This window comes from Acomys russatus, chromosome X (assembly GCF_903995435.1).
Source record: "Acomys russatus chromosome X, mAcoRus1.1, whole genome shotgun sequence".
NCBI classification, from domain to species: domain Eukaryota; kingdom Metazoa; phylum Chordata; class Mammalia; order Rodentia; family Muridae; genus Acomys; species Acomys russatus.
In genome coordinates, this window is record NC_067169.1 from 122,120,848 (window position 1) to 122,140,658 (window position 19,811).

Here is a 19,811-nt window from a genome sequence, read left to right on the forward strand (position 1 = left end):
TATTGCTACTGAATTATATGTGCATTATGCTTGGCTCCTATATGTCTAATGACTTGAAAACTTTATAAAAATTATAATATCCAAAATATATAAAGAACTCAAGAAATTAAACAATACCAAACCAAATAACCCAATTAAAAAATGGGACACAGAGCTAAATAGATAATTCTCAACAGAGGAATATCAAATGGCAGAGGAACACTTAAAGAAATGGTCAACATCCCTAGTCATCAGGGAAATGCAGATCAAAACGACTCTGAGATTTCATCTTATACCCATCAGAATGGCAAAGATCAAAAAATGCAAAATGACAGCAAATGCTGGTGAGATTGTGGAGAAAGGGGAACACTCCTCCATTGCTGGTGGGGATGCAAACTTGTACAACCACTTTGGAAATCAATCTGGTGCTATCTCAGGAAATTGGGAATAATTTTACCCTCAAGACCCAGTATACAACTCTTGGGCATATACATTAAAGATGCTCCCCCATACAACAAGGACATTTGCTCAACTATGTTCATTGCAGCCCTGTTCATAATAGCTAGAATCTGAAAACAACCTAGATGTCCCTCAACCAAAGAATGGATAAAGAAACTGTAATACATTTACACAATGGAATACTATTAAGCTATCAAAAACAAGGAAATCTTGAAATTTGCAGACAAATGGATAGAACTAGAAATTATCATCCTGAGTGAGGTAAACCACACCTAGACAAGACACACATTGTATATATTCACTCATAAGTGAATATCAGCCACATAATACAAGATAACCACACTATAATACAGAGACTCATGCGCCAACCAAGGTCCATGTATGATGTGGACCTAGATCCTCTGCTCAGATGTAGCAGATAGGCCGCACAGTCTTCTTCTGGGTCCTACTATATGGGGAGTAGGTGTTTTTAGGTCTAAATAGATGTTTTAAGTTGATAGAGGTGAATATGATAGATATTGATTTACATTCGGAATTTTAGACTCATCAAGATAGGAAAGATGTTTTCTTCAAAATTTCTAATACAAATAGACAAAACATTATGAATGTAATATTTATAAAATTCCTGATTGTTTCATGGTTCTTCTTGCTGTATATAGTTTATTTTATTTATGTGTCATAATATAAATAGACATGGGCAAATATAATAAAAAATAAAAAATATAACATTAATAGTAGATAAAAACATAAAATAGAATAAGTGGTAAAGGTTCTTTACATTTCAGTGTTCCAAAATGCTATTCAATTACATTTTTGAATTACTGAATAATGCAAAGGGAATTCTCTGCTATATTAACATATGCAAAATCAATAAATTAAAATCTTTTAAGAAAAATTCTCTAAGATTTTTAAATTTTTATTTCTGTGTGTTTATCTGTATATTTTTCCCTCATCCCACCTCCACCATCCCATCCCGTGCGTGTGTGTGTGTGTGTGTGTGTGTGTGTGTGTGTGTGTGTGTGTGTGTGTGTATGTGTTCACATGATTATGGATGCCCATGTAAGTCAGAAGTGGGTGTCAGATCCCCTGCAACTGGAGTTACAGGTGGTGTGAGGCACCATATATGTGCTGGCAATTGAACTTAGGTCCTCTATAAGAGCAGCCAGTGTTCTTACATACTGAGGCATCTTTCCAGCCCCTTACTGAAATTTTTCTAGGACATGCAATTAAAGAATTAAGCTGTAACTCTGTATCTTGAGTGATCTGGTTTCAGAAACCCCTACTAACACAAAATCTCTCAATTCTTGAGTGCCTTGCATAAAAGTGTGTAATATATGTATAAAACCTAAATGAAAACATCGAATACAAGACAAGTAACTATATTGTATGGAGAATGACAAGAAAAACTTCTACACATGTTTAACACATAGTTAAGACAGATTTACATCCTTCATTTGATTGAATCTACAGGTAGAGATCCCATGGATACAGCGAGTTGGCTGTATCTGAATTTCCTATATTGGCTTCTCCGTGTATTTTTAATGTTCCTATTATGAACATGTATTTTCCATGCGATAAAGCTGAAACAGTGATTGAAATGTGAAATGAGATCTTGAATTGCTTAGACAGCCAGTAGGATTGATCTTCAAGTTTGATGCCCAGGAGGTGGTGCAGAGAGGGACTGGGACAGGGAACGCAGTAAACTGGTGCAGAGGGGGACTGGGACGGGGAACACAATGAATGGGTGCAGAATGTACTTCTGAGTATGGGAACTCCACAGTCTTGGGCAAATGCATTTCTACTATGTTATCTTCTCCCCTGGGTCATGAGATAAAGGACAGACAAGATAGCATGCTGTAACATCATGAAGTCATAGCCTGGGTTCACTGCTTGACTCTGACCCTGCATAACAACACGGGATAAATTATTGAATTTTTGTATGCTTCAGTTTCATCACTGTAGTAGTATTCAAAACTGATGTGAACACTAAATAATTTATAAGTACAATGTTGGAACATGGTACAGATTACATACAAGTTTAGCAAGTAAATAAGACAATACCTGTGCTAGACCGGATTATCTCTGTCCCAACAACATGGCCAAGCAAGTCATACTGATTCAGGCGAGAGCCATCCTGTGCTACTTCCACAGATTTGTTCTTTCCAAGAGTCCAGGAATAAATCACTTCAGCTTTGGTATAGGCATCTATGGCAGGGGAAGAGGTGTAAAGAGAAGTTTAATGGAGAGGAAATGTATTTTCTATCTTGCTAAACATGTATGTGATTTACTAATGTTTTATTTAATACTGCTTCCACCCACAGAGATTTCTAGATACATATTCTTGTCTTTCACTTAAGTACACCCTTCTGTTCATCCTTCCACTCCTATAATAACCACTTACTAAATACTTATTATACAATGTATAACATACATGAAATGAAGCCACAATATTTTGTGCCTTTAATGACTGACAATGTTCTAGATTGACACCTTTCCTGTCCTTGGAGAAAAGAATATATGAAGATTAGGAATAATAGCTAAAATATCACCTCATTCACAAATGTCAAACTCAAACGAGACAAGAACTGGAAAAATACCTGAAGTGAGTGAATCAGGCTGGGTGACTATTCAGGTAGCAAACTGTCTCTGTCATCTTCTCGTTTGGAAAGCTACTAACCTGTACTCCCTGTATACTCAGGTAATCAAGTTTACTCCTTCTCATGTCTCTGATGGGGTTGAAGACCAGGTAGCTTAGTTTTACAATGAAGCTTAGTTGTTTAGGGGTTAACATGTTTTTAGGTCTAGATAGGTGTTTTAAGTTGATAGAGATGAGTTATGATAGACATTGATTTACATTCAGAATTTTAAACTCACCAACATAGAAAAATGTTTTCCTCAAGGTTACCAAATATAATTAGTCAAAACACTATGAATATAACATTTTTATAATTCCTGATTGTTTTGTGGTTCTTCTTGCTGTACGTAGTTTATTCTATATATGTGTAATAATATAAATGTATATGTAGAAAAGAAACATAATAAAAAATTGCAAAACAAAACAAAAACTAAACTGTCAGAAATATAATAAATATTTCTTTAGTTAATAATGAGGTAAGCATATGAGATTAAGATAAAATTCAAACTAATGAAATTTTAAGTTAAAAATAAAAATCCAAAATAAAGTAGCAATCATTCATAATTTTATAACTTATTTATTACCACTTTAATATGTAAAGTAGAAATCTCATGTTTTTTTCTTATAACAAGTTGTCAATGATTTGAAGCAAAACTGTCAAATACAGAATTTTGTACAGATTAACAAAAGAGTGAGATGGCATAGAGATATATAGCTGGCAATATCTTTGGGGTTTTTGTTTGTTTGATTGATTGATTTTTTGTGGAGTTTTCAAGACAGGATTTCTCTGTGTAGCCTTGGCTATCCTGGACTTGTTTTATAAATAAGGCTTGCCTCGAACTCACAGAGATCCACCTGCCTCTATTTTCTCACGTGCTGAGATTAAAAGTGTGTGCCACTGTGCCTGGTGTCAATATCTTAAATAAAAGAGTTAGTTCCATTCCAGCAAAAGGCAAATCTTTCTACAATTTGATTTCATATTTAAGAGTGAACACCTTACCCTCACTCAGGCACCTAAGCTCTGAAAGGGAAGCTAATCACCATACATTTTTGCCTCTTCCCTCCAAGTTTTAAGCTGTTGTTAAAATCAATGATGTAAAGTGCCCCCACCTTATGATGTTGGCTACTATAGTTTTAATATGCTCTGGTTACATAATATACTATAAAGCAAATATTTTCTGGTGGATCTTCTAGTAAACCAATGTGAAGTCTGGGTATCTGAAACATTTGCAATACTGAATACACTAACAATAAGCAAATCTGGCATGAATACCATTAGTACTCATCTACATTAATTATAATCTGTATACATTATCTTTTAGGACTTGTTTTCAAATAAACAGCCATTCTATGATTTACTTATAAAGAACAAGATGCCAAGAACTTATTGACATCAAAATGCTCATTGGTACCATGACCAAATATGTACAATTCTATGATAGTTTTATGTATGTGTTGTAGTATGTGTGTACAGGATACTTTATAAGATGGGAATAGGGATGATGGCTCAACTGGTAAAGTACTTGCTGCATAAGCACCAAGCTTTGAGTTCAGATTCCCTCACCAACCATATAGAAGCTGGACACATGCCCTATAGTTCCAATGCCAATAGAGTAGAAACAGGAGGGTACCTGGAACTCGATGACTACTTTGTCTAGCCAAATCAACGAGATCCACAGTCATTCAACATGCAGAGTTGTGGAGCCCACTCCCATTGGATGACAGACTCAGGACACCTGCAAAACAACCTCTGCACTTAAGGCTCAGGACCTTTGTGGAAGGAGGGCAAAACGACTGGAGGAACCAGAGCTCTGGGGAGGGGTTTGGTGAGGCTGTGTCTCCTACTGATGTCAAAGCACCACACTCTTGACAACTTCAGAAAATCCTCTTATTGCTTTAATGCAGGAGTCCTGAAAGCCAAGGCTGTCAGAAGAAATGTTCAACAATAATTTTTGTCACCAGTGACACTTGAAGCTGCAGTCACTGAACACATAATGATTTGAGAGTGAGTCACCCAGTCCTTTTCAATGTGCTCAGTTCCTCTAGCCTTGAACTTCTTTCCTCTTTATTTGCTAAGCCTCACTCAGAGCACTTAGAAAGGAACAAAGTTTGAAATGTGGAATTTCCTATCATAATTAAATCTTGGAGATATAGATACACATATATTGTTAATTTGAAGAAACTATTGGTGTGAAATCAGAAGGAAAGGGGAAGAAGCTGATATACTGAGTCAAATTGTTGAAATTTTCAGGAATATTTAAGACTAAGTAGTTACAATCTGTTTTACTTAGGGTTGCTCTTGCTGCAACAAAACAAGGCTAAAAAGCAAGTTGGGCAGAAAAGGGTGTGGTGTGACTTATATTTCCACATTGCTATTAATCATCAAAGGAAGGTCAGGACAGGAACTGAAACAGGGCAGGAACCTGGAGGCAGGAGCTGAGGCAGAGGCCATGGAGGGAGGGGTGCTGCTTACTTAAGGTTTGCTCTCCATGGCTTGCTCAGCCTGCATTCTTATGGAATCCAGGACCACCAGCCCAGGGATGGCCCCACCCACAATCCACTGGGCCTTCCTCCATCAGTCACTAATTAAGAAAATGCTCTACAGCAGGATCTTATGGAGGTATTTTCTCAACAGAGGTTCCTTCCTTTTGGATGACTCTAACTTTTGCCAAGTTGACATAAGACAAGCCAGCACAGCTGATCCCTTGTAAACATGACACACAAACACATCACTCTTAAAGAACAACCCTTCCTTTCTTATTCATCCCCAGGAGCTTACATTAAAATCCGTTTTTTAAAAAACTTTAAAAGTCCTACAATCTTTACAAATTAAAACATACTAAAACTTCAGTCCCTGCAGCCCCACAGAGACCATCAAGGACATCAAGGCCAGCAGATCAGGGCCCAGGGGCTGCTGCAGAAACTGTTGCACCAACCAAGGACAATGTATGAAGTGAACCCCGACCCCCTGATCAGATATCGTCAATGGACAGCTCGTTCTCCACAGTTGACGAGGGGAGTGGGCACTGTCTCTGACGTGAACTCTGGTGTCCCCAATTTCATCACTTCCATTTGGTGAGGAGGCCCAGTGGACACACAGAGGAAAGAGAAGCAGGCTATCTGAATGAGACCTGATAGGCTGAGGTCATATAGTGGGGGAGGAGGTCCCCTTCTGTCAGAGGTCTAGGAGAGAGGAACAGGGAAGAAGAGGGAGCAGGGGTGGGAACAGGAAGATACAAGGGAGGGGATAACAATCTGGATGTAATCTGAATACATTACAATAAATTAAAATTATTTTTAAAATAGCTATCTTTTAAAATGCAATCTTTCAACTATGGGCCCCAGTAAAATAAAAAATAAATTAAATTTTTTTTTTTTTTTTTTTTACTTAAAGAGGAAAGAACCAGGGCACAGTCATAGTCAAATCAAAGCAAAATCAAACTTCAGAGTGTTCAATATCTGGATTCACTCTTGATCTTCAGTTCTCCTCCAACAGGTGTGGGCCTCTTCTTCAGCTCCGCCTTCTGCAGAACACACAATTTGTCTTCTAAGCTTGGCTAGGTTCCATTCCATTATCGCTGCTGGTCTTTCCTTGGTGCTGACATCTCCAAAATGGTAGGATCTTCTCCTGCAGCTGGACTGCACATTCACAAATAACCTCTCATATGATCTTTTCATGGCGCCAAGCCTCAGCTTCTCTGCATGACCCCTTCAGTCCTGAGCCTTCAATTCCACTGAGGTAGTGTCTTCACCAATGGTCACTCCTGGCCTCTCACAGTGCCAAACCTCAGCAGCTCTCCCTGACCCCTTCAGGCCTCGAAAAGCAGTACCTCCTGGGTTTCTCTTTCACTACCATGTTTGGCTGCCACCTTGAGGTACAGTCTTGGCTACCTTTGAAATGCAGCTTCTGTGTGCTGACTTTCAGGAAACAGTCCTCGGAAGGCTTTACCTCAATACTGCTGGTTTCTTCTTAATCAGCACTATTTTTTTTTCCAGCTCCAGCCAGGCAGCATCGCAAAGGTTTCCCTTCAATGGTCTCTTGTTAATTATGGCTGACTCTTTAGGCCCAGCTGACTAGAACCACAGAATCTCAGTTTGCAATAGCAAAAAGCCCTGATAGAATCTTTAAATTTCTCTCTGAGAATTCACAAGCCAGGCCTCCATCTTCTGCACTGCTCTCAACGCTCTTTTTAAAATTTATTTATTTAATCGCTTTATAGCCTGAACCCAGCCCCCTCCCTCCTTTCTCCCAGTACCACCTTCTTCTGTAGGTGAATCTTCGAATCTCCTACAGAATGTCCAACTAAACTCTCACCACTCAATGAATTTTTGAGCACAAAGTCTCAAAGTCCATTCACAATCCTCCCCAAAACATGTTCAGGTCTGTCACAGTAATACCCCACTTTGTGGGCACCAACTCTTTTTAGTTGGGGTTCCTATTGCTGTGATGAAACATCAGGACGGAAAACAACTTGGAAGGAAAGGGTCTATTTGCCTTACATGTCCACATAGCTGTTCATCACTGAAGGAAGTCAGGAGAGGAACTCAAACAGGGCAGGGACCTGGAGGGAAGAGTTGATGCAGAGGCCATGGAGAGATGTTACTTACTGGCTTGTTCAACATAGCTTGCTCACCCCACTTTCTTATAGAACCCAGGACCACCAGCCCAAGGATGTCCCCACCCACAGTGAGGCATCCACCCACTAGAAGAATCCTTCAGAAGGGGAGGAAGGATTGTAGGATCCAGAGGGTCCAAGGCCACCACAAGAAAACACACAGAATCAACAAATTTGGCCTCAAAGTGACTCAGAGACAGAAATGACAATCAGGGAGTTTGCATGTATCTGCCTTAGACCTTTTGCATATATATTACAGTTATGTACTTTGGACTTCTTGTGGGATTCCTAAAAGTAGGAGTGGGGGTGTCTGCAGCTCTTTTGTCTGATTTTGGGACCCTTGTCCTCCTTTTGGGTTGCCTCATCCATCCTTAATATGAGGGGAGATATCTAGACTTATTGCAATATGATATGCTGTTTGGTTGACATCCCTGGGAGGCCTGCTCTTACCTGTAGTAATCTTCTAATAGAGACCATTTCTGAAGGGCAGTTCAGAATATCCCCTTCTTAGATTTCTGACTTGACAGCAAATTCATTAGGATGACTGTATCTTAACTACCCTTGAGTTTTCCCTCTACTATAGAATTAATTCTTCAGGAGATCTTGCTGTAAATATTTCCCCAACATAGCCACCTTTAATACTAAAACAGGTAAGTTGAGCCATCATCACCTGGAGGATTTCAATAAACCCCATCACCATATCTCACCTTAAGTATTGCAATATAAAATCAGTTAGACTCCATAATTATTTTGTTCTCTATTGACACGTTTTTAAAAACCCTTTAATAACATTCTTTCAAATTAACTCAGGCCATATTAATCTTTAATTCAAAACATTCCACTCTTTTCCTGTTTAACCACAGAATGTAATCCAAGGCCCCTCAATTTTCTAGAAGACTCTGGAGGCTCTAGCTGAGTTCATAGTCTCACCTATACCTAGTGAGTTCATTCTTATGCCCACTGGGCAGTCACATGGCTGTTCTGGTATTTTTGAGCAAGCCAAACACAATACTTTTCTTATGTAAACCTTTCTCCTGAGATGTTTCTTCATGTGTCTTCATCATTTGCCCTATTGCATAATAAAAAATATTTGATCTTACGTAATTTTTGAAATATTTTAATTTATATATAATTAAAAATAAGAGAATGAGTTGTGCCTAAAAGGAAAGTATGTATGCTGTCAATGAAATTGAACACAGACTGGTCAGGATTACCTTATTAGAAAAAAATTTACAGGTAAGTAAAATTAAGGAAAGTGTACCTAAGAGCTGTCACAATTAGGAGGAATATTGTATTGTTCTACAACACAGCACAGAGACTTTACTGACAATTAAAGTGCCAAACAGAAGATCTTGAATGCTGTTACAACCAAAAAAAAGATAAATAATAGAAGTGATAGCTATGTTAGCTACCCTAAATTAACCATTATATGTGTGTGTGTGTGTGTGTGTGTGTGTGTGTGTGTGCGTGTGTGTGTTTGAAATTTCATCCCATCTCCTATACACCTATGGATTACTATGTAGTCAATGTTTTTCTGTGGTTTTCCTTACTTTATGGCTACTTTTGCCTTATTTTTATTCATTATTTTATATTTTACTATTACATTCTCCTCAATAATAGAATAGAGGGTGTCACACAAGAAACAGTATATAAATATTTGATAAACTAATGATTGATAAAATATGTCATAAATAATTGTTTAAAACTTTTCAAATGCAGTTTCTATTTCAATATCATTCAGATGTGATCAACACAAATCTTGATATATAACGTACTCAAATATTCTTATGTTCAAAACTGCTTGAGTATATTCAATTTTGATATCTGTAATTCAGGTGAAAATAGACTCAGTTTCTACTGTCTTCTCTGTAAGAGTTACAACAAATGGAAAAGGCAGTACTCTGAAACATGAACAAATCTCAACAGTTCTCCCATCTACTTTGGGAACTGGATAATAGTAAGTGGAGATGAAGGAAATATGAACATTTTTTAAAAATGACATAGTCTCTTGTCTTTAGGAGGCTAACATTCTTTATCAGTCTTCTCTCTGTCTTCTGGAAAACAGCAAATGTTGATGTTTCTATCCAATTACAGAAATTACCCTGAAATAGTGGAATAAGATTTGTTTCTTAGGAAAACAAAATTTTAAAAGCCAAGTCTACTACTCTTGATCAGTTAGTACTACTTGACCCCACTCTCCTGATCCACTCTGTACCAGGAAGATTAAAGTCAGTATTAAGAACTTCCCAGGAATATGTTACAATTCTTCTGGAAGCAGATCAGACAAACAGAACTCAGAAAATACATACAGCTTCCAAACTTCAGCGGGCAGGCATGAACATCCATAGGGAAATCTTCTAAATGCATAGGGCATTCAGCATGTATTGTTAACCTAAAAGAAAAGAGAACAGAAAATGATAGAAAGCCAAGGTAAATGTCATTAAACATGAAATTCTTTTCCCACTTAACAGCACCAGAGTACTCCTAAGAATACCAAGGGGTTTTACTTGTTTATTTTCACTGAGAGTAGAGTCTGTATGCTAACAAAGGGTGGGTTAAGTGAACTAGGGGGTTTCTCAAAGCAGCAGCCTATATTGCTTATTTTTAGTTACAGCTGATGTGAATCCCACCTTACCACCTTTAGAAAAAAATATATTTGGTACTTCCTTAACTACCCTTCAATAAGCAGAAAAACAGCAGGTCCTGCCTGACTCATTCAATCCTGATCACAGCTTCATTATTTCAGAAAGAATTCTTCTCAGCAGGCTATTATGTGAGTTAACCAATTTAAAAAGGCATCATGGGCGAGAGGCATATAAAAAGAGCATATTTGCTAAGATAACAGACCGAGGGAAAAATTAAGCCATTGCTGGAGAAGAACACACAGGTATACACATACACACACACACACACACACACACACACACACACACAGTTGTACATGCACACCACTACCAAAAATACAAAAATGATTAATAAAATCAGCAACCTCAAAAGTCAAATCTGAAGAACATTCAACAGAAGCATAAATATGAAAGGGTATGCTTACATTTTCCAATGAAAATATTAATAGGGTACTATTTGTCATATTTATATATTCACTTCCTTGCACCAGTCTCTCAAAAATAATCCATTTCAATGTTTCCTCATGAATTCGTGCCAGTCTTTTCAGGTTGAGCTGCTATTGTCCGCAACTTCATTCTCTGGTGTGTGTGTGTGTGTGTGTATGTGCGCGCGCGCGCGCGCGCACATACACACACACACAAATAATGCCTACATAGTAAACATTTAGAGTTGATTGGGACCTGGCATCAATAGGTTATTTCTATCTAGTCTTTGTAACTCCTGTGTATATGTAAGACAGCTTATGTTATACTCAGGGTATTTTAATAAGCTGAGAAGCTGATCATCAATTAGAATTTTCTTCATTCTCCCAATAGCTTCCTCTTTTACACAGGCATTTTTGCTTGTGGCTTTATAGGATCCAAATTTTCTTTTGGATCATAATTCCTGCTTAATAGAATATCAACAGATTACACAGAGGAATTTGTCTTGCTTCATATCAAGGCAATAGACAAAGGCATGTAAGGAATCCAGTATAGAGCGTCTCCATTCATTACCCTTTTTAATCCCAGTGCTAACTAGCAAAATCTAAGCAGATGGTAATTGCCAGGATATTGTTGACTAATACTGTTCCAGTTTGGTTGTAACCAATGACATGCCAGGAACCATTCATATTTAAAGTAAAAGTGTAGATATTCCTACATCTAGAAAGGAATGAGAGGCTCAATGTATAATTATTATCATTGTGACAATCATTGCTAATAACTAGAGTTATTCACAGAATTTTACAATTTCTAAAACACATTTACATTGAGTAACTCTACCCAGGTCTGCTCCTAACACTTCTACCATAGGAATTCTGGTTTCCTGGAACAAAGGGGCATGTTCTCTCTATTTGGCCTCCCTGTCCCTTTCATGGTGGTCCAGTAAAAAGTGTATTGTGAACATCATTATTATCTGTTTCAGAGAGCAGAATCCAAAGAGTTTGTGTGATTTGCTCAGAGACACACAAAGATAGGAGCAAGTCTTGAGTTCTTCCTACATTAGTTACCTTCTATACATTGGAGGGTAAATGACTCCTCAGCTGATAGGGAATGTATTAGTCATGTGATACATGCCTTAATTACCTGTGGTGGTTACCTTTGGATAAACATTTCCTATGTGTAAAGTAAATGTGGTAAAACATGAAGACAATGTGGAAGAATAAGATCAGTATAGGCCATAAGTATTGCCCTCACAGGGATTAGTGATATGGGAGGAGAAAAAGAATACCCACCTCTTTGGTCAATCTTCTTTTATACAAAGAAGTAGTTGTAAACATTAGCCTGGATATAGTAGTGGTCTTTTTTTTTTTTTTTTCATAAGAAATGTGAGGGGATTCTAATAACATTAGTCTAGGAACCAAAGAAAATAACACAGCATAGTCTGGCTAATGACAAATTCTGCCCACAAATACACCAGCATTTTCTCCTTTGCTCAGGTGGGGTGGGCAAGAAATGGATAGAAAAACAGATAAGAAAGTTATTATAAATCAGCTCTGTTCCTAATCAGAAATCACTACCATTGCATCTAGCCTTTATAATCTATTTGTTTTGGTCTTATTCTCTACATCTCAAAGGCTGCTGGGTAGACATAAAATAATTTCCGCTTGACATTACTCATAAGAGGCAGTATCTTGGAAATAATAATGTAAGTAGAAAGAAGGAAGGCAATTTTCTTTATTAAAGCCTCATGGAAACTTTTCAGTATCCAACATGAAGAGTAGGTTTCTCTGTAAAATAGATTTTTCTTGTCTCTGCTTCTGTGAATTGTGAAGTAACCCTTTATGCCTTTAAAAATGTCAGATTGGTGGAATATTGAAGGCTGGCTTAAGAATTGAGGTTTTCTCCAAGACACTTGAAATTTTTATAAGTATCCAAGGGGTTGGTTAGAACTACAAGGGTCCTTGTCATCATCTAGTTCCAATCTTTTGTTGCTTCAATAGCACACTGAAAATAAAAGCCATGTAAGTATTTGCTAAAGGACACACACCTAGATGCACTTATTATCTAGGAGGAATTTGAGAAATATATACACCCAGACCCAGAACAACCCATAAAGTTCTCTAAAAGGTACAGTGAAAGTGAAAGAAGTGTTATGTTCAAATTTCAAATGGAAGACCTTATGAGAACAGGATCAACCAGGATGAAAGGGAATGCTGAGCAAGATGAAGTAAAGGATGGCACTGCAAAGAATATTACACATGCTAAACCACAAACCATTGCTTTGGGAACTCTGTTAAATCTTGTATTTTTGCTACAGGATTTTTTTTTCACCTTTCATGTAAATTTCTTCCTTAAATCTTTATTTTCCAGAAGAATTTCATACATGAGAACTGTATTTACCTCACTTCTACCCCTCATTTTAGCCACTACAACTCCTCTGTGTCTGTCCAACTCCCTCCCAAATTCATGACCTCTTCCTTAATTATTGTTACATCTCTCTCTCTCTCTCTCTCTCTCTCTCTCTCTCTCTCTCTCTCTCTCTCATATATATATATAGCCTTCTCCAGGGAAGAGTTCCTAATAGATCCAGTCTCAAGTGGTCTGCCCTAAACACATATGTTGTACATATGAACAACACTAAATAGTTCAACAGGTTGCATTGGCTACAGGTTTTTAATGGTTTAAAAAATATATCAAAGACTCTTCAAAACACAACATTGATATCATAGGATTTCCAACATGATCCAGGATTTTGGCTGCTTTGTAGTACAGAAGAGATAACCCAGGAGACTCTTCCCTTTAGGGGAGGCTGATGCAAATAGGAATTGCAAAGCTTTTAAAGTCAAGTCATGCACAGGTATGCCCACAGAATCCCCCCCCACACACACACACACAACCTTCATTATTAAAATGCCCTAATTTTACTTGCATTAAGGCACTCTGGTTCCTTTGATACCCAATCCTTTGCTTTAAGCAGATTTTTTTTTCTTTTCTGGTCTATTCTATTTGGTGTTCTACAGGCCTCTTGTATGTTTATATGCATCTCCTTCTTTAAATTGGGGAAATTTTCTTCTATGGTTTTGTTGAAGATATTTTCTGTGCCTCGGAGTTGGGTCTCTTCTCTTTCCTCAATGCCTATTATTCTCAAATTTAGTCTTTTCATGGTGTCCTTCATTCCTTTGATATTTTGTGTCAGGAATTTCTCAGACTTAGTATTGTCTTTGATGGTTGCTTCGAGTTCTAAAATTGTATCTTCTAGTCCTGAGATTCGTTCCTCCATTTCTTGGATTTGGTTACAGAAGATTACTTCTGTGTTGCTTACTTTCTTCTCTACGGTCTCTCATTCCCGCTTTTCTTCTGTCTGTGTTTTTATCACTGTTTCCATTTTCATCTTCAGATCTTGAACTTTATTATTGATTTCCTTCATTTGGTTGTTTGTATTTTCCTGAATTTTCTCCAGAGCCTCTCTTATGTCTTCCACCTGTTTGGCTGCATCTTCCTGCATTTGATTATGGATTTTATTCATTTCCTCCATTATCATCTTCATTACTAATGATTTGAGGTCATTTTTTTTTTTTTTTTTTTTTTTTTGGTATTTCGATTGTGTTTGAGTTCTCAGGGTTACTTTGGGATAGCTGGGATCAGGGGATGCTTAGTTGTTTTGGTTTTTGTTGTTTGCATTCTTACACTGTCCTCTAGTCATCTTGCTACCTCTAATGTTGGGGGGTAGCTTCTGGTGTCCTTCACTGGTCATTGAGAGTGGGTAGTTGGTGAGTGATTATAGGTCACATGCTCTTGCCTGTGGGGATCAGGGAGTTTTTCTCTGAAACAGGCCGGTGACCTGGTTTCTGGTCCAGAAGACTTTGTTCTACACCTTAACTCCTGACTGGGTCAGCAGAGGTAGGCTTCTGCCTGCTTCTATTCACACTACTGAGGAAATTCAGACTAGCTGTGTTGGGGGCCGCTGTTTAATTTTCTGTCCTGACCCCTCAGGGCAGTCCAGCCTCTCCCAAGCCTATAGGAGACCCCGCCAGGCCGTAAGGATTGTGGCTTTATCTGCCCAATTGTCCATCCCTGGACCACCCTGGTCCTCAGTCAGGTTCCTTCCTAGATCAGTCTAGAGAGCGGATCAGTCTAGACTGCATGCCCTTGGCGGCTCAGTCCCACCAAGCCACAGCCACAACTCAGACTCCCCACCCCCCCACACACACAGAAGTGTGGGAGTCCCTGCCGGGCCATGGGCCAGGTTTTATCAGCCCAATTTTGCAGGCTCGATCCACTGAGGCCTGCTGCCAGGCTCCGGCCAGACCCACCCAGACCGCACACACTGTTTCCGGGCACCTTGGGTTTTGCTGCGGCCTCCGGGGCTCCCCGTGGACTGGGGTGGGGCAGGTGGAGGTGTCCGAGGACAGATTCACTTGTTTCCCTCAGACTTTGCCAGGCCAGGAGCTCTGGTGTTCCACCGTCGCAGTGTCCTAGGCTATAGAGGCCGGCTGCAGTCTGCAGGTAGATTCCATTCCAAAGTCTGGAGAGTGGGTTCAGGTGCTCTGTGGGCTGTTGTTTGGCTCAAGGCCAAGCCCGCCTGTAGTCTACACTGTACAGGACTCCACCCACCTTGTGTTCTCCAGTTCTTGCAGTCTGTGGTGCCCAATCTAGTCCCTGGTCTCCATGCAGTAGATCAGATACAGTGCATGACAGGTGTGGCCATCTTGGAACTCCTTAAGCAGATTTTTTCTAATGCCACAATAAGTCCATGTTGTGTAACTGCCATGATCTCCTAACTTGCCAGTCTGTTAGAGAATATTTGCTGTAATCCTGGATTCATTCAAAACCCGTCTGTGTCCACTCAGAGTCTAGAATGATGCCTCCATATGTTCTTCTTTTGTTTAATCTTCCTGTGGCACTGGGCTCAGGCTCTTTCTAGACTCTGATACTGTGGCTGTTGAAGTTGTACTCCATCTTCCTAGAATGTTCTTTCCAATACCTGGGTGACTAATTTTATTTCATTTTTCTTTTGCCATTCTGATTTTATTTAGAATAGATTATATTATGAGCTATATTTTAGCCATTCAACCAAGAAAAGAGTTCAGATGAACAGACTGGTTAATTCAGTCTGATGTAGAGTTCTTTTCCACTTCCTTTAATCTTAGACTAACTACTAGTTTCTAAAGGATGCCTGCACTGAATGAACTCTGATCACTTTCCTACCCTCACCCTATATACATTGAACTTTACCATACTCTTTCTTTTCCCCTATCACCTGAGATACATCACAGCATAGATTTTATTTTTCTACAGATTGTCTATTTTCTTCCTTCACTTTATGTGGGACATTTTTGCCTTTTTCTACCTTCGGTACTTGTTAAGAGCCTAGTGCATTGGATCACTAGATGGTTTTCATTTATAAAGGGATACATTTCTATTGAAACTTTGAACTGAAGGGTTATGGGTTAGGAAACACAACATTCAAATATTTCTGAAGTTATGGAAAGCTATGATTTATTTGTAGCATAATATCTTTCTTTCTCCAAAATGAATTTTTATTTTTCCTTTTTTTTCTCAAATAATATAACCTGATTATACTTTCCCCTTCCTTTAGTCATCCCAATTTCTCCCCAGCTCATATTCCAACCAGACCCACCCCATTTCTGTCTCTCATTAAAAAATAAAAGTATCTAAGGAATTATAATATAATATAATGTAGTACAATATAATATGTAGATAAAACATATATATCAGAATTAGACAAAACAAACAAATGGAAAAGAGCACAAAAGAAGGTGCAAGAAACAGAAACCCACTTGTGTATGTGTGTGTGTGTGTGTATTTGTGTGTTTATTCTATATTGTATGTGCTTTATATATAGTATATAAGTTTTATTATATAATTTATTATTTTATTATATAATTTTATTATAAAAATAAAATAAAATAACAACAAAGAAAAAGGGAAAGCCCTTTTTAACATGACATTATGAGACAAGGAACCTCTAAAGATGGCAACTGAGTTCATTTTCTGATGGCCATCTATTGCTGGGCATGTAGCCTACCCTTAAGAGTTGTTTGTTTCCATTCTCCACAGTTGAGTGGAGAGTGGGATATGACTTTCTCACGTACTCTGGTGCCTCATATTTGACCATGTCCCCTGAAGGGGGAGACCTAGTGGCACTCAGAGGAAAGATAGCAGGTTACCAAGAAGAGACTTGATACCCTATGAGCATATACAGAGGGAGGTAATCCCCCTCAGTCATAGTCATAGGGGAGGGAAATAAGGGGAAAATGGGAGGGAGGGAAGATCTGGAGGATACAAGGGATGGGATAACCATTGAGATGTAACAAAAATAAATTAATTAAAAAAAACATTTAAAAAGGAGTTGTTTGTTTCTTCAGGGAGACTTCCTTAAAGGAAATGAAATTTTCATTTGCAAGTGATTATGAATAGGAGATTGCTTCTGGGTTTGGATATGAGGGGTGAGGGTGGAGTATGCATTCACTTCTTTCAGCTCCAGCTGGTGCAGAGCAGTGCAGGCCCTGTACATATTACCTCAGACCCTCTGAACTTATATGGAAGGAAATCTTGTTGGTACAGCAAGCCTTATATTCTTGGTGTCCTCCATCCCCTCGGGCTCTTACATTCTTTCTGCTTTTTCTTCTTTGGGGTTTCCTGATCTCTAAGGAAAGGGATTTTATAGGGTTGTCTGTCCTGTTTAGGTCTCAGTGTTCCAGTCTCTCCCCCTCTGTATTATGGCTGGCTGAAGGGGTCTCTATTTGTTCCCGTCTGCTACAGAAAGCAGCTTCTGTGATGATGGTGGAGCAAAACAGAATGTTGTTAGGAGCATTTTATTGCTCCTTTTATATTTTTATTTCATTCTATATGAAATTATTATACAATAGACAGACAGATGGAGGGAGGGAGGGAGGGAGAGAGAGAGAGAGAGAGAGAGAGAGAGAGAGAGAGAGAGAGAGAGAGAGAGAGAGAGAGAGAGAGAGAGACAGAGAGAGAGAGAGAGAGATACAGAGAGAGAGAGATACAGAGAGAGAGATATATATTTGGTCCTTGGGCTAGCTACTCTCAGGTTCTTGATGACGTGAGCAGCAGTGGGTTCCATCTTGCAGAGTGAATCTTAAGTCAAACCAGACATTGGTTGGTTACTTGCAAATGCTTTGTGCCACCATTGCCCTAGCTTGCAGGCAGGACACCATTGTACATCAAAAGTTCTGTGGCTGAATTGGTGTTTATGTTTTCCCTTTGGTAGCATGCAGAGAACTTCCTTGTACCAAAGATGCAAGCTAGTACATAGGGATAAAGGCTCTATGTAGGCACCAGCTTGATTTCTCCAAGTTCAGTAAATTGTGTAGGTATTTTCGTCAATGGAGACTTTCTGTCAGTTTTTTGGGTGCAACCTATAGTCTTAGAAATAGCCTGGGTTATTTGGGGTTTCCTATAGGACCCCTTTGGCCAACAACTCAATCCTGAGACTGGAAGCTTCATTTGGTGACAAGAGATGGCCAGTTGGGCCTCTGTCTACAACATCATTAGTTGGTTTCATTTAGTGTGCCTTCATATATGTATAGAATTTAGAAATCTACTGTATAGAATTTAGAAAGCTTCTACTGTATTAGGCTTCAATACTACCCCTTGAATGCTCTTTAATTTTAGCTATCTTTCCTTGTATTCCCTCTCTCATCCCCCTCTCTTCTTGATCCTCCTGTTCAAAGACCTCCCATCCACCCATAGATATCTATTCTCTTTCCTAGGGAGATCTACCTGTACCCATCCCAGTCCTTTACTCTATAGCTAACCTCTGGGTTCTATGGATTGTAGCTTGCCTATCATTGATTTAAGACTTAATATATACCTATATGCAAAAACATATGATATTTGGCTTTTCATGTCTGGGTTACCTCAGTCAGAACGATTTTTTTTCTAGCACCATCCATTTACTTGTGAATTTCGTGGTTTTATCACCATCATCATCATTATCATTTTGGTTTTTTGAGACAGGTTTTATCCATGTAGTCTTGGCTGTCCTGGACTCACTTACTAGACCAGTCAGGTCTAGAACTCACAAAAATCTGCCTGCCTCTGGCTCCCTAAGTGCTGAGATTACAGGTGTGTGCCACCATGCCAGATGATTTTATTTATTTTAATGGATAATACTCCATTGTGTAAATATACCACATTTTCTTTATCCATTCATCTGTTGATGGACATCTAAGTTTCTTCCAATTTCTGGCTATTATGAGTAGAACAGCAATGAACATTGTTGAACAAGTGACTCAGTGGTAGGATGAAGCAGTTTCAGGTATGTGCCCCCAAGCATGGTATAGCTGGATCTTGAGGTAGACTGATTCCTATTTTCCTGAGGAAACACCACACTGATTTCCATAGTGGCTGTACAAGTTTGCACTGCTGCCAACAATAGATAAGTTTCTTTTACTCCAAATTCTCCCAAGTACGAGCTGTCACTTATTTTATTGATATTAGCCATTCTGACAGATGTAAATCTCAATGTAGTTTTGATTTGCATTTCAATGCTGACTAAGGATGTTGAACATTTCTTTAAGTGTTTCTCAGACATTTGAGTTTTCTCTTTTGAGAATTCTCTGTGTAGATCTGTATTTTATTTTTAAATTATATTATTTGTTTCCTTGATATCTTGTTTTTGAGTTCTTTATATATTTTGAATATTAGCCTTTTATTGGATGCATAGTGGGTAAAAATCTTTTCCCATTCTGTAGGCTACTGTTTTGTCCAAATGATGGTGTCCTCTGCTATGCAGAAGCTTTTCAGTTCCATGAAGACCTATTTACTATTGATCATTGATCTTAATGTCTATGCTGTGTTCTGTTCAGAAAGTCTTTTCTGTGCCAATGAGTTCATGGTTATTCCCCACATTCTCTTCTATCAGGATCAGTACATATAGTTTAACATTGATGTCTTTGATATTTAGAGTTGAGTTTTGTGTGGGGTAATAAGTATGAACTTCCTGAGATTATTCTACATAAAACTATTCAGTTGAGCGAGAACCATTTAGTGAAAATACTGTCCTTTTCTCCAGTGTATGATTTGGCT

The 19,811-nt window shown here is 38.5% G+C and overlaps 1 protein-coding gene across 2 annotated transcripts in view; it reads right to left on the bottom strand.

Moving 5' to 3' along the window:
• Gabra3 (gamma-aminobutyric acid type A receptor subunit alpha3) overlaps positions 1 to 19,811 on the bottom strand; it is a 184,906-nt gene that overhangs the window by 24,842 nt on the left and 140,253 nt on the right. For both annotated transcript variants that reach the window (XM_051141384.1, XM_051141386.1), the window contains exons 6-7: positions 9,999 to 10,081; positions 2,500 to 2,643 (exon numbers count right to left, since the gene is read on the bottom strand). In XM_051141384.1, the coding sequence (XP_050997341.1) occupies positions 2,500 to 2,643; positions 9,999 to 10,081 (227 nt within the window). The remainder of the gene's footprint in view (positions 1 to 2,499; positions 2,644 to 9,998; positions 10,082 to 19,811) is intronic.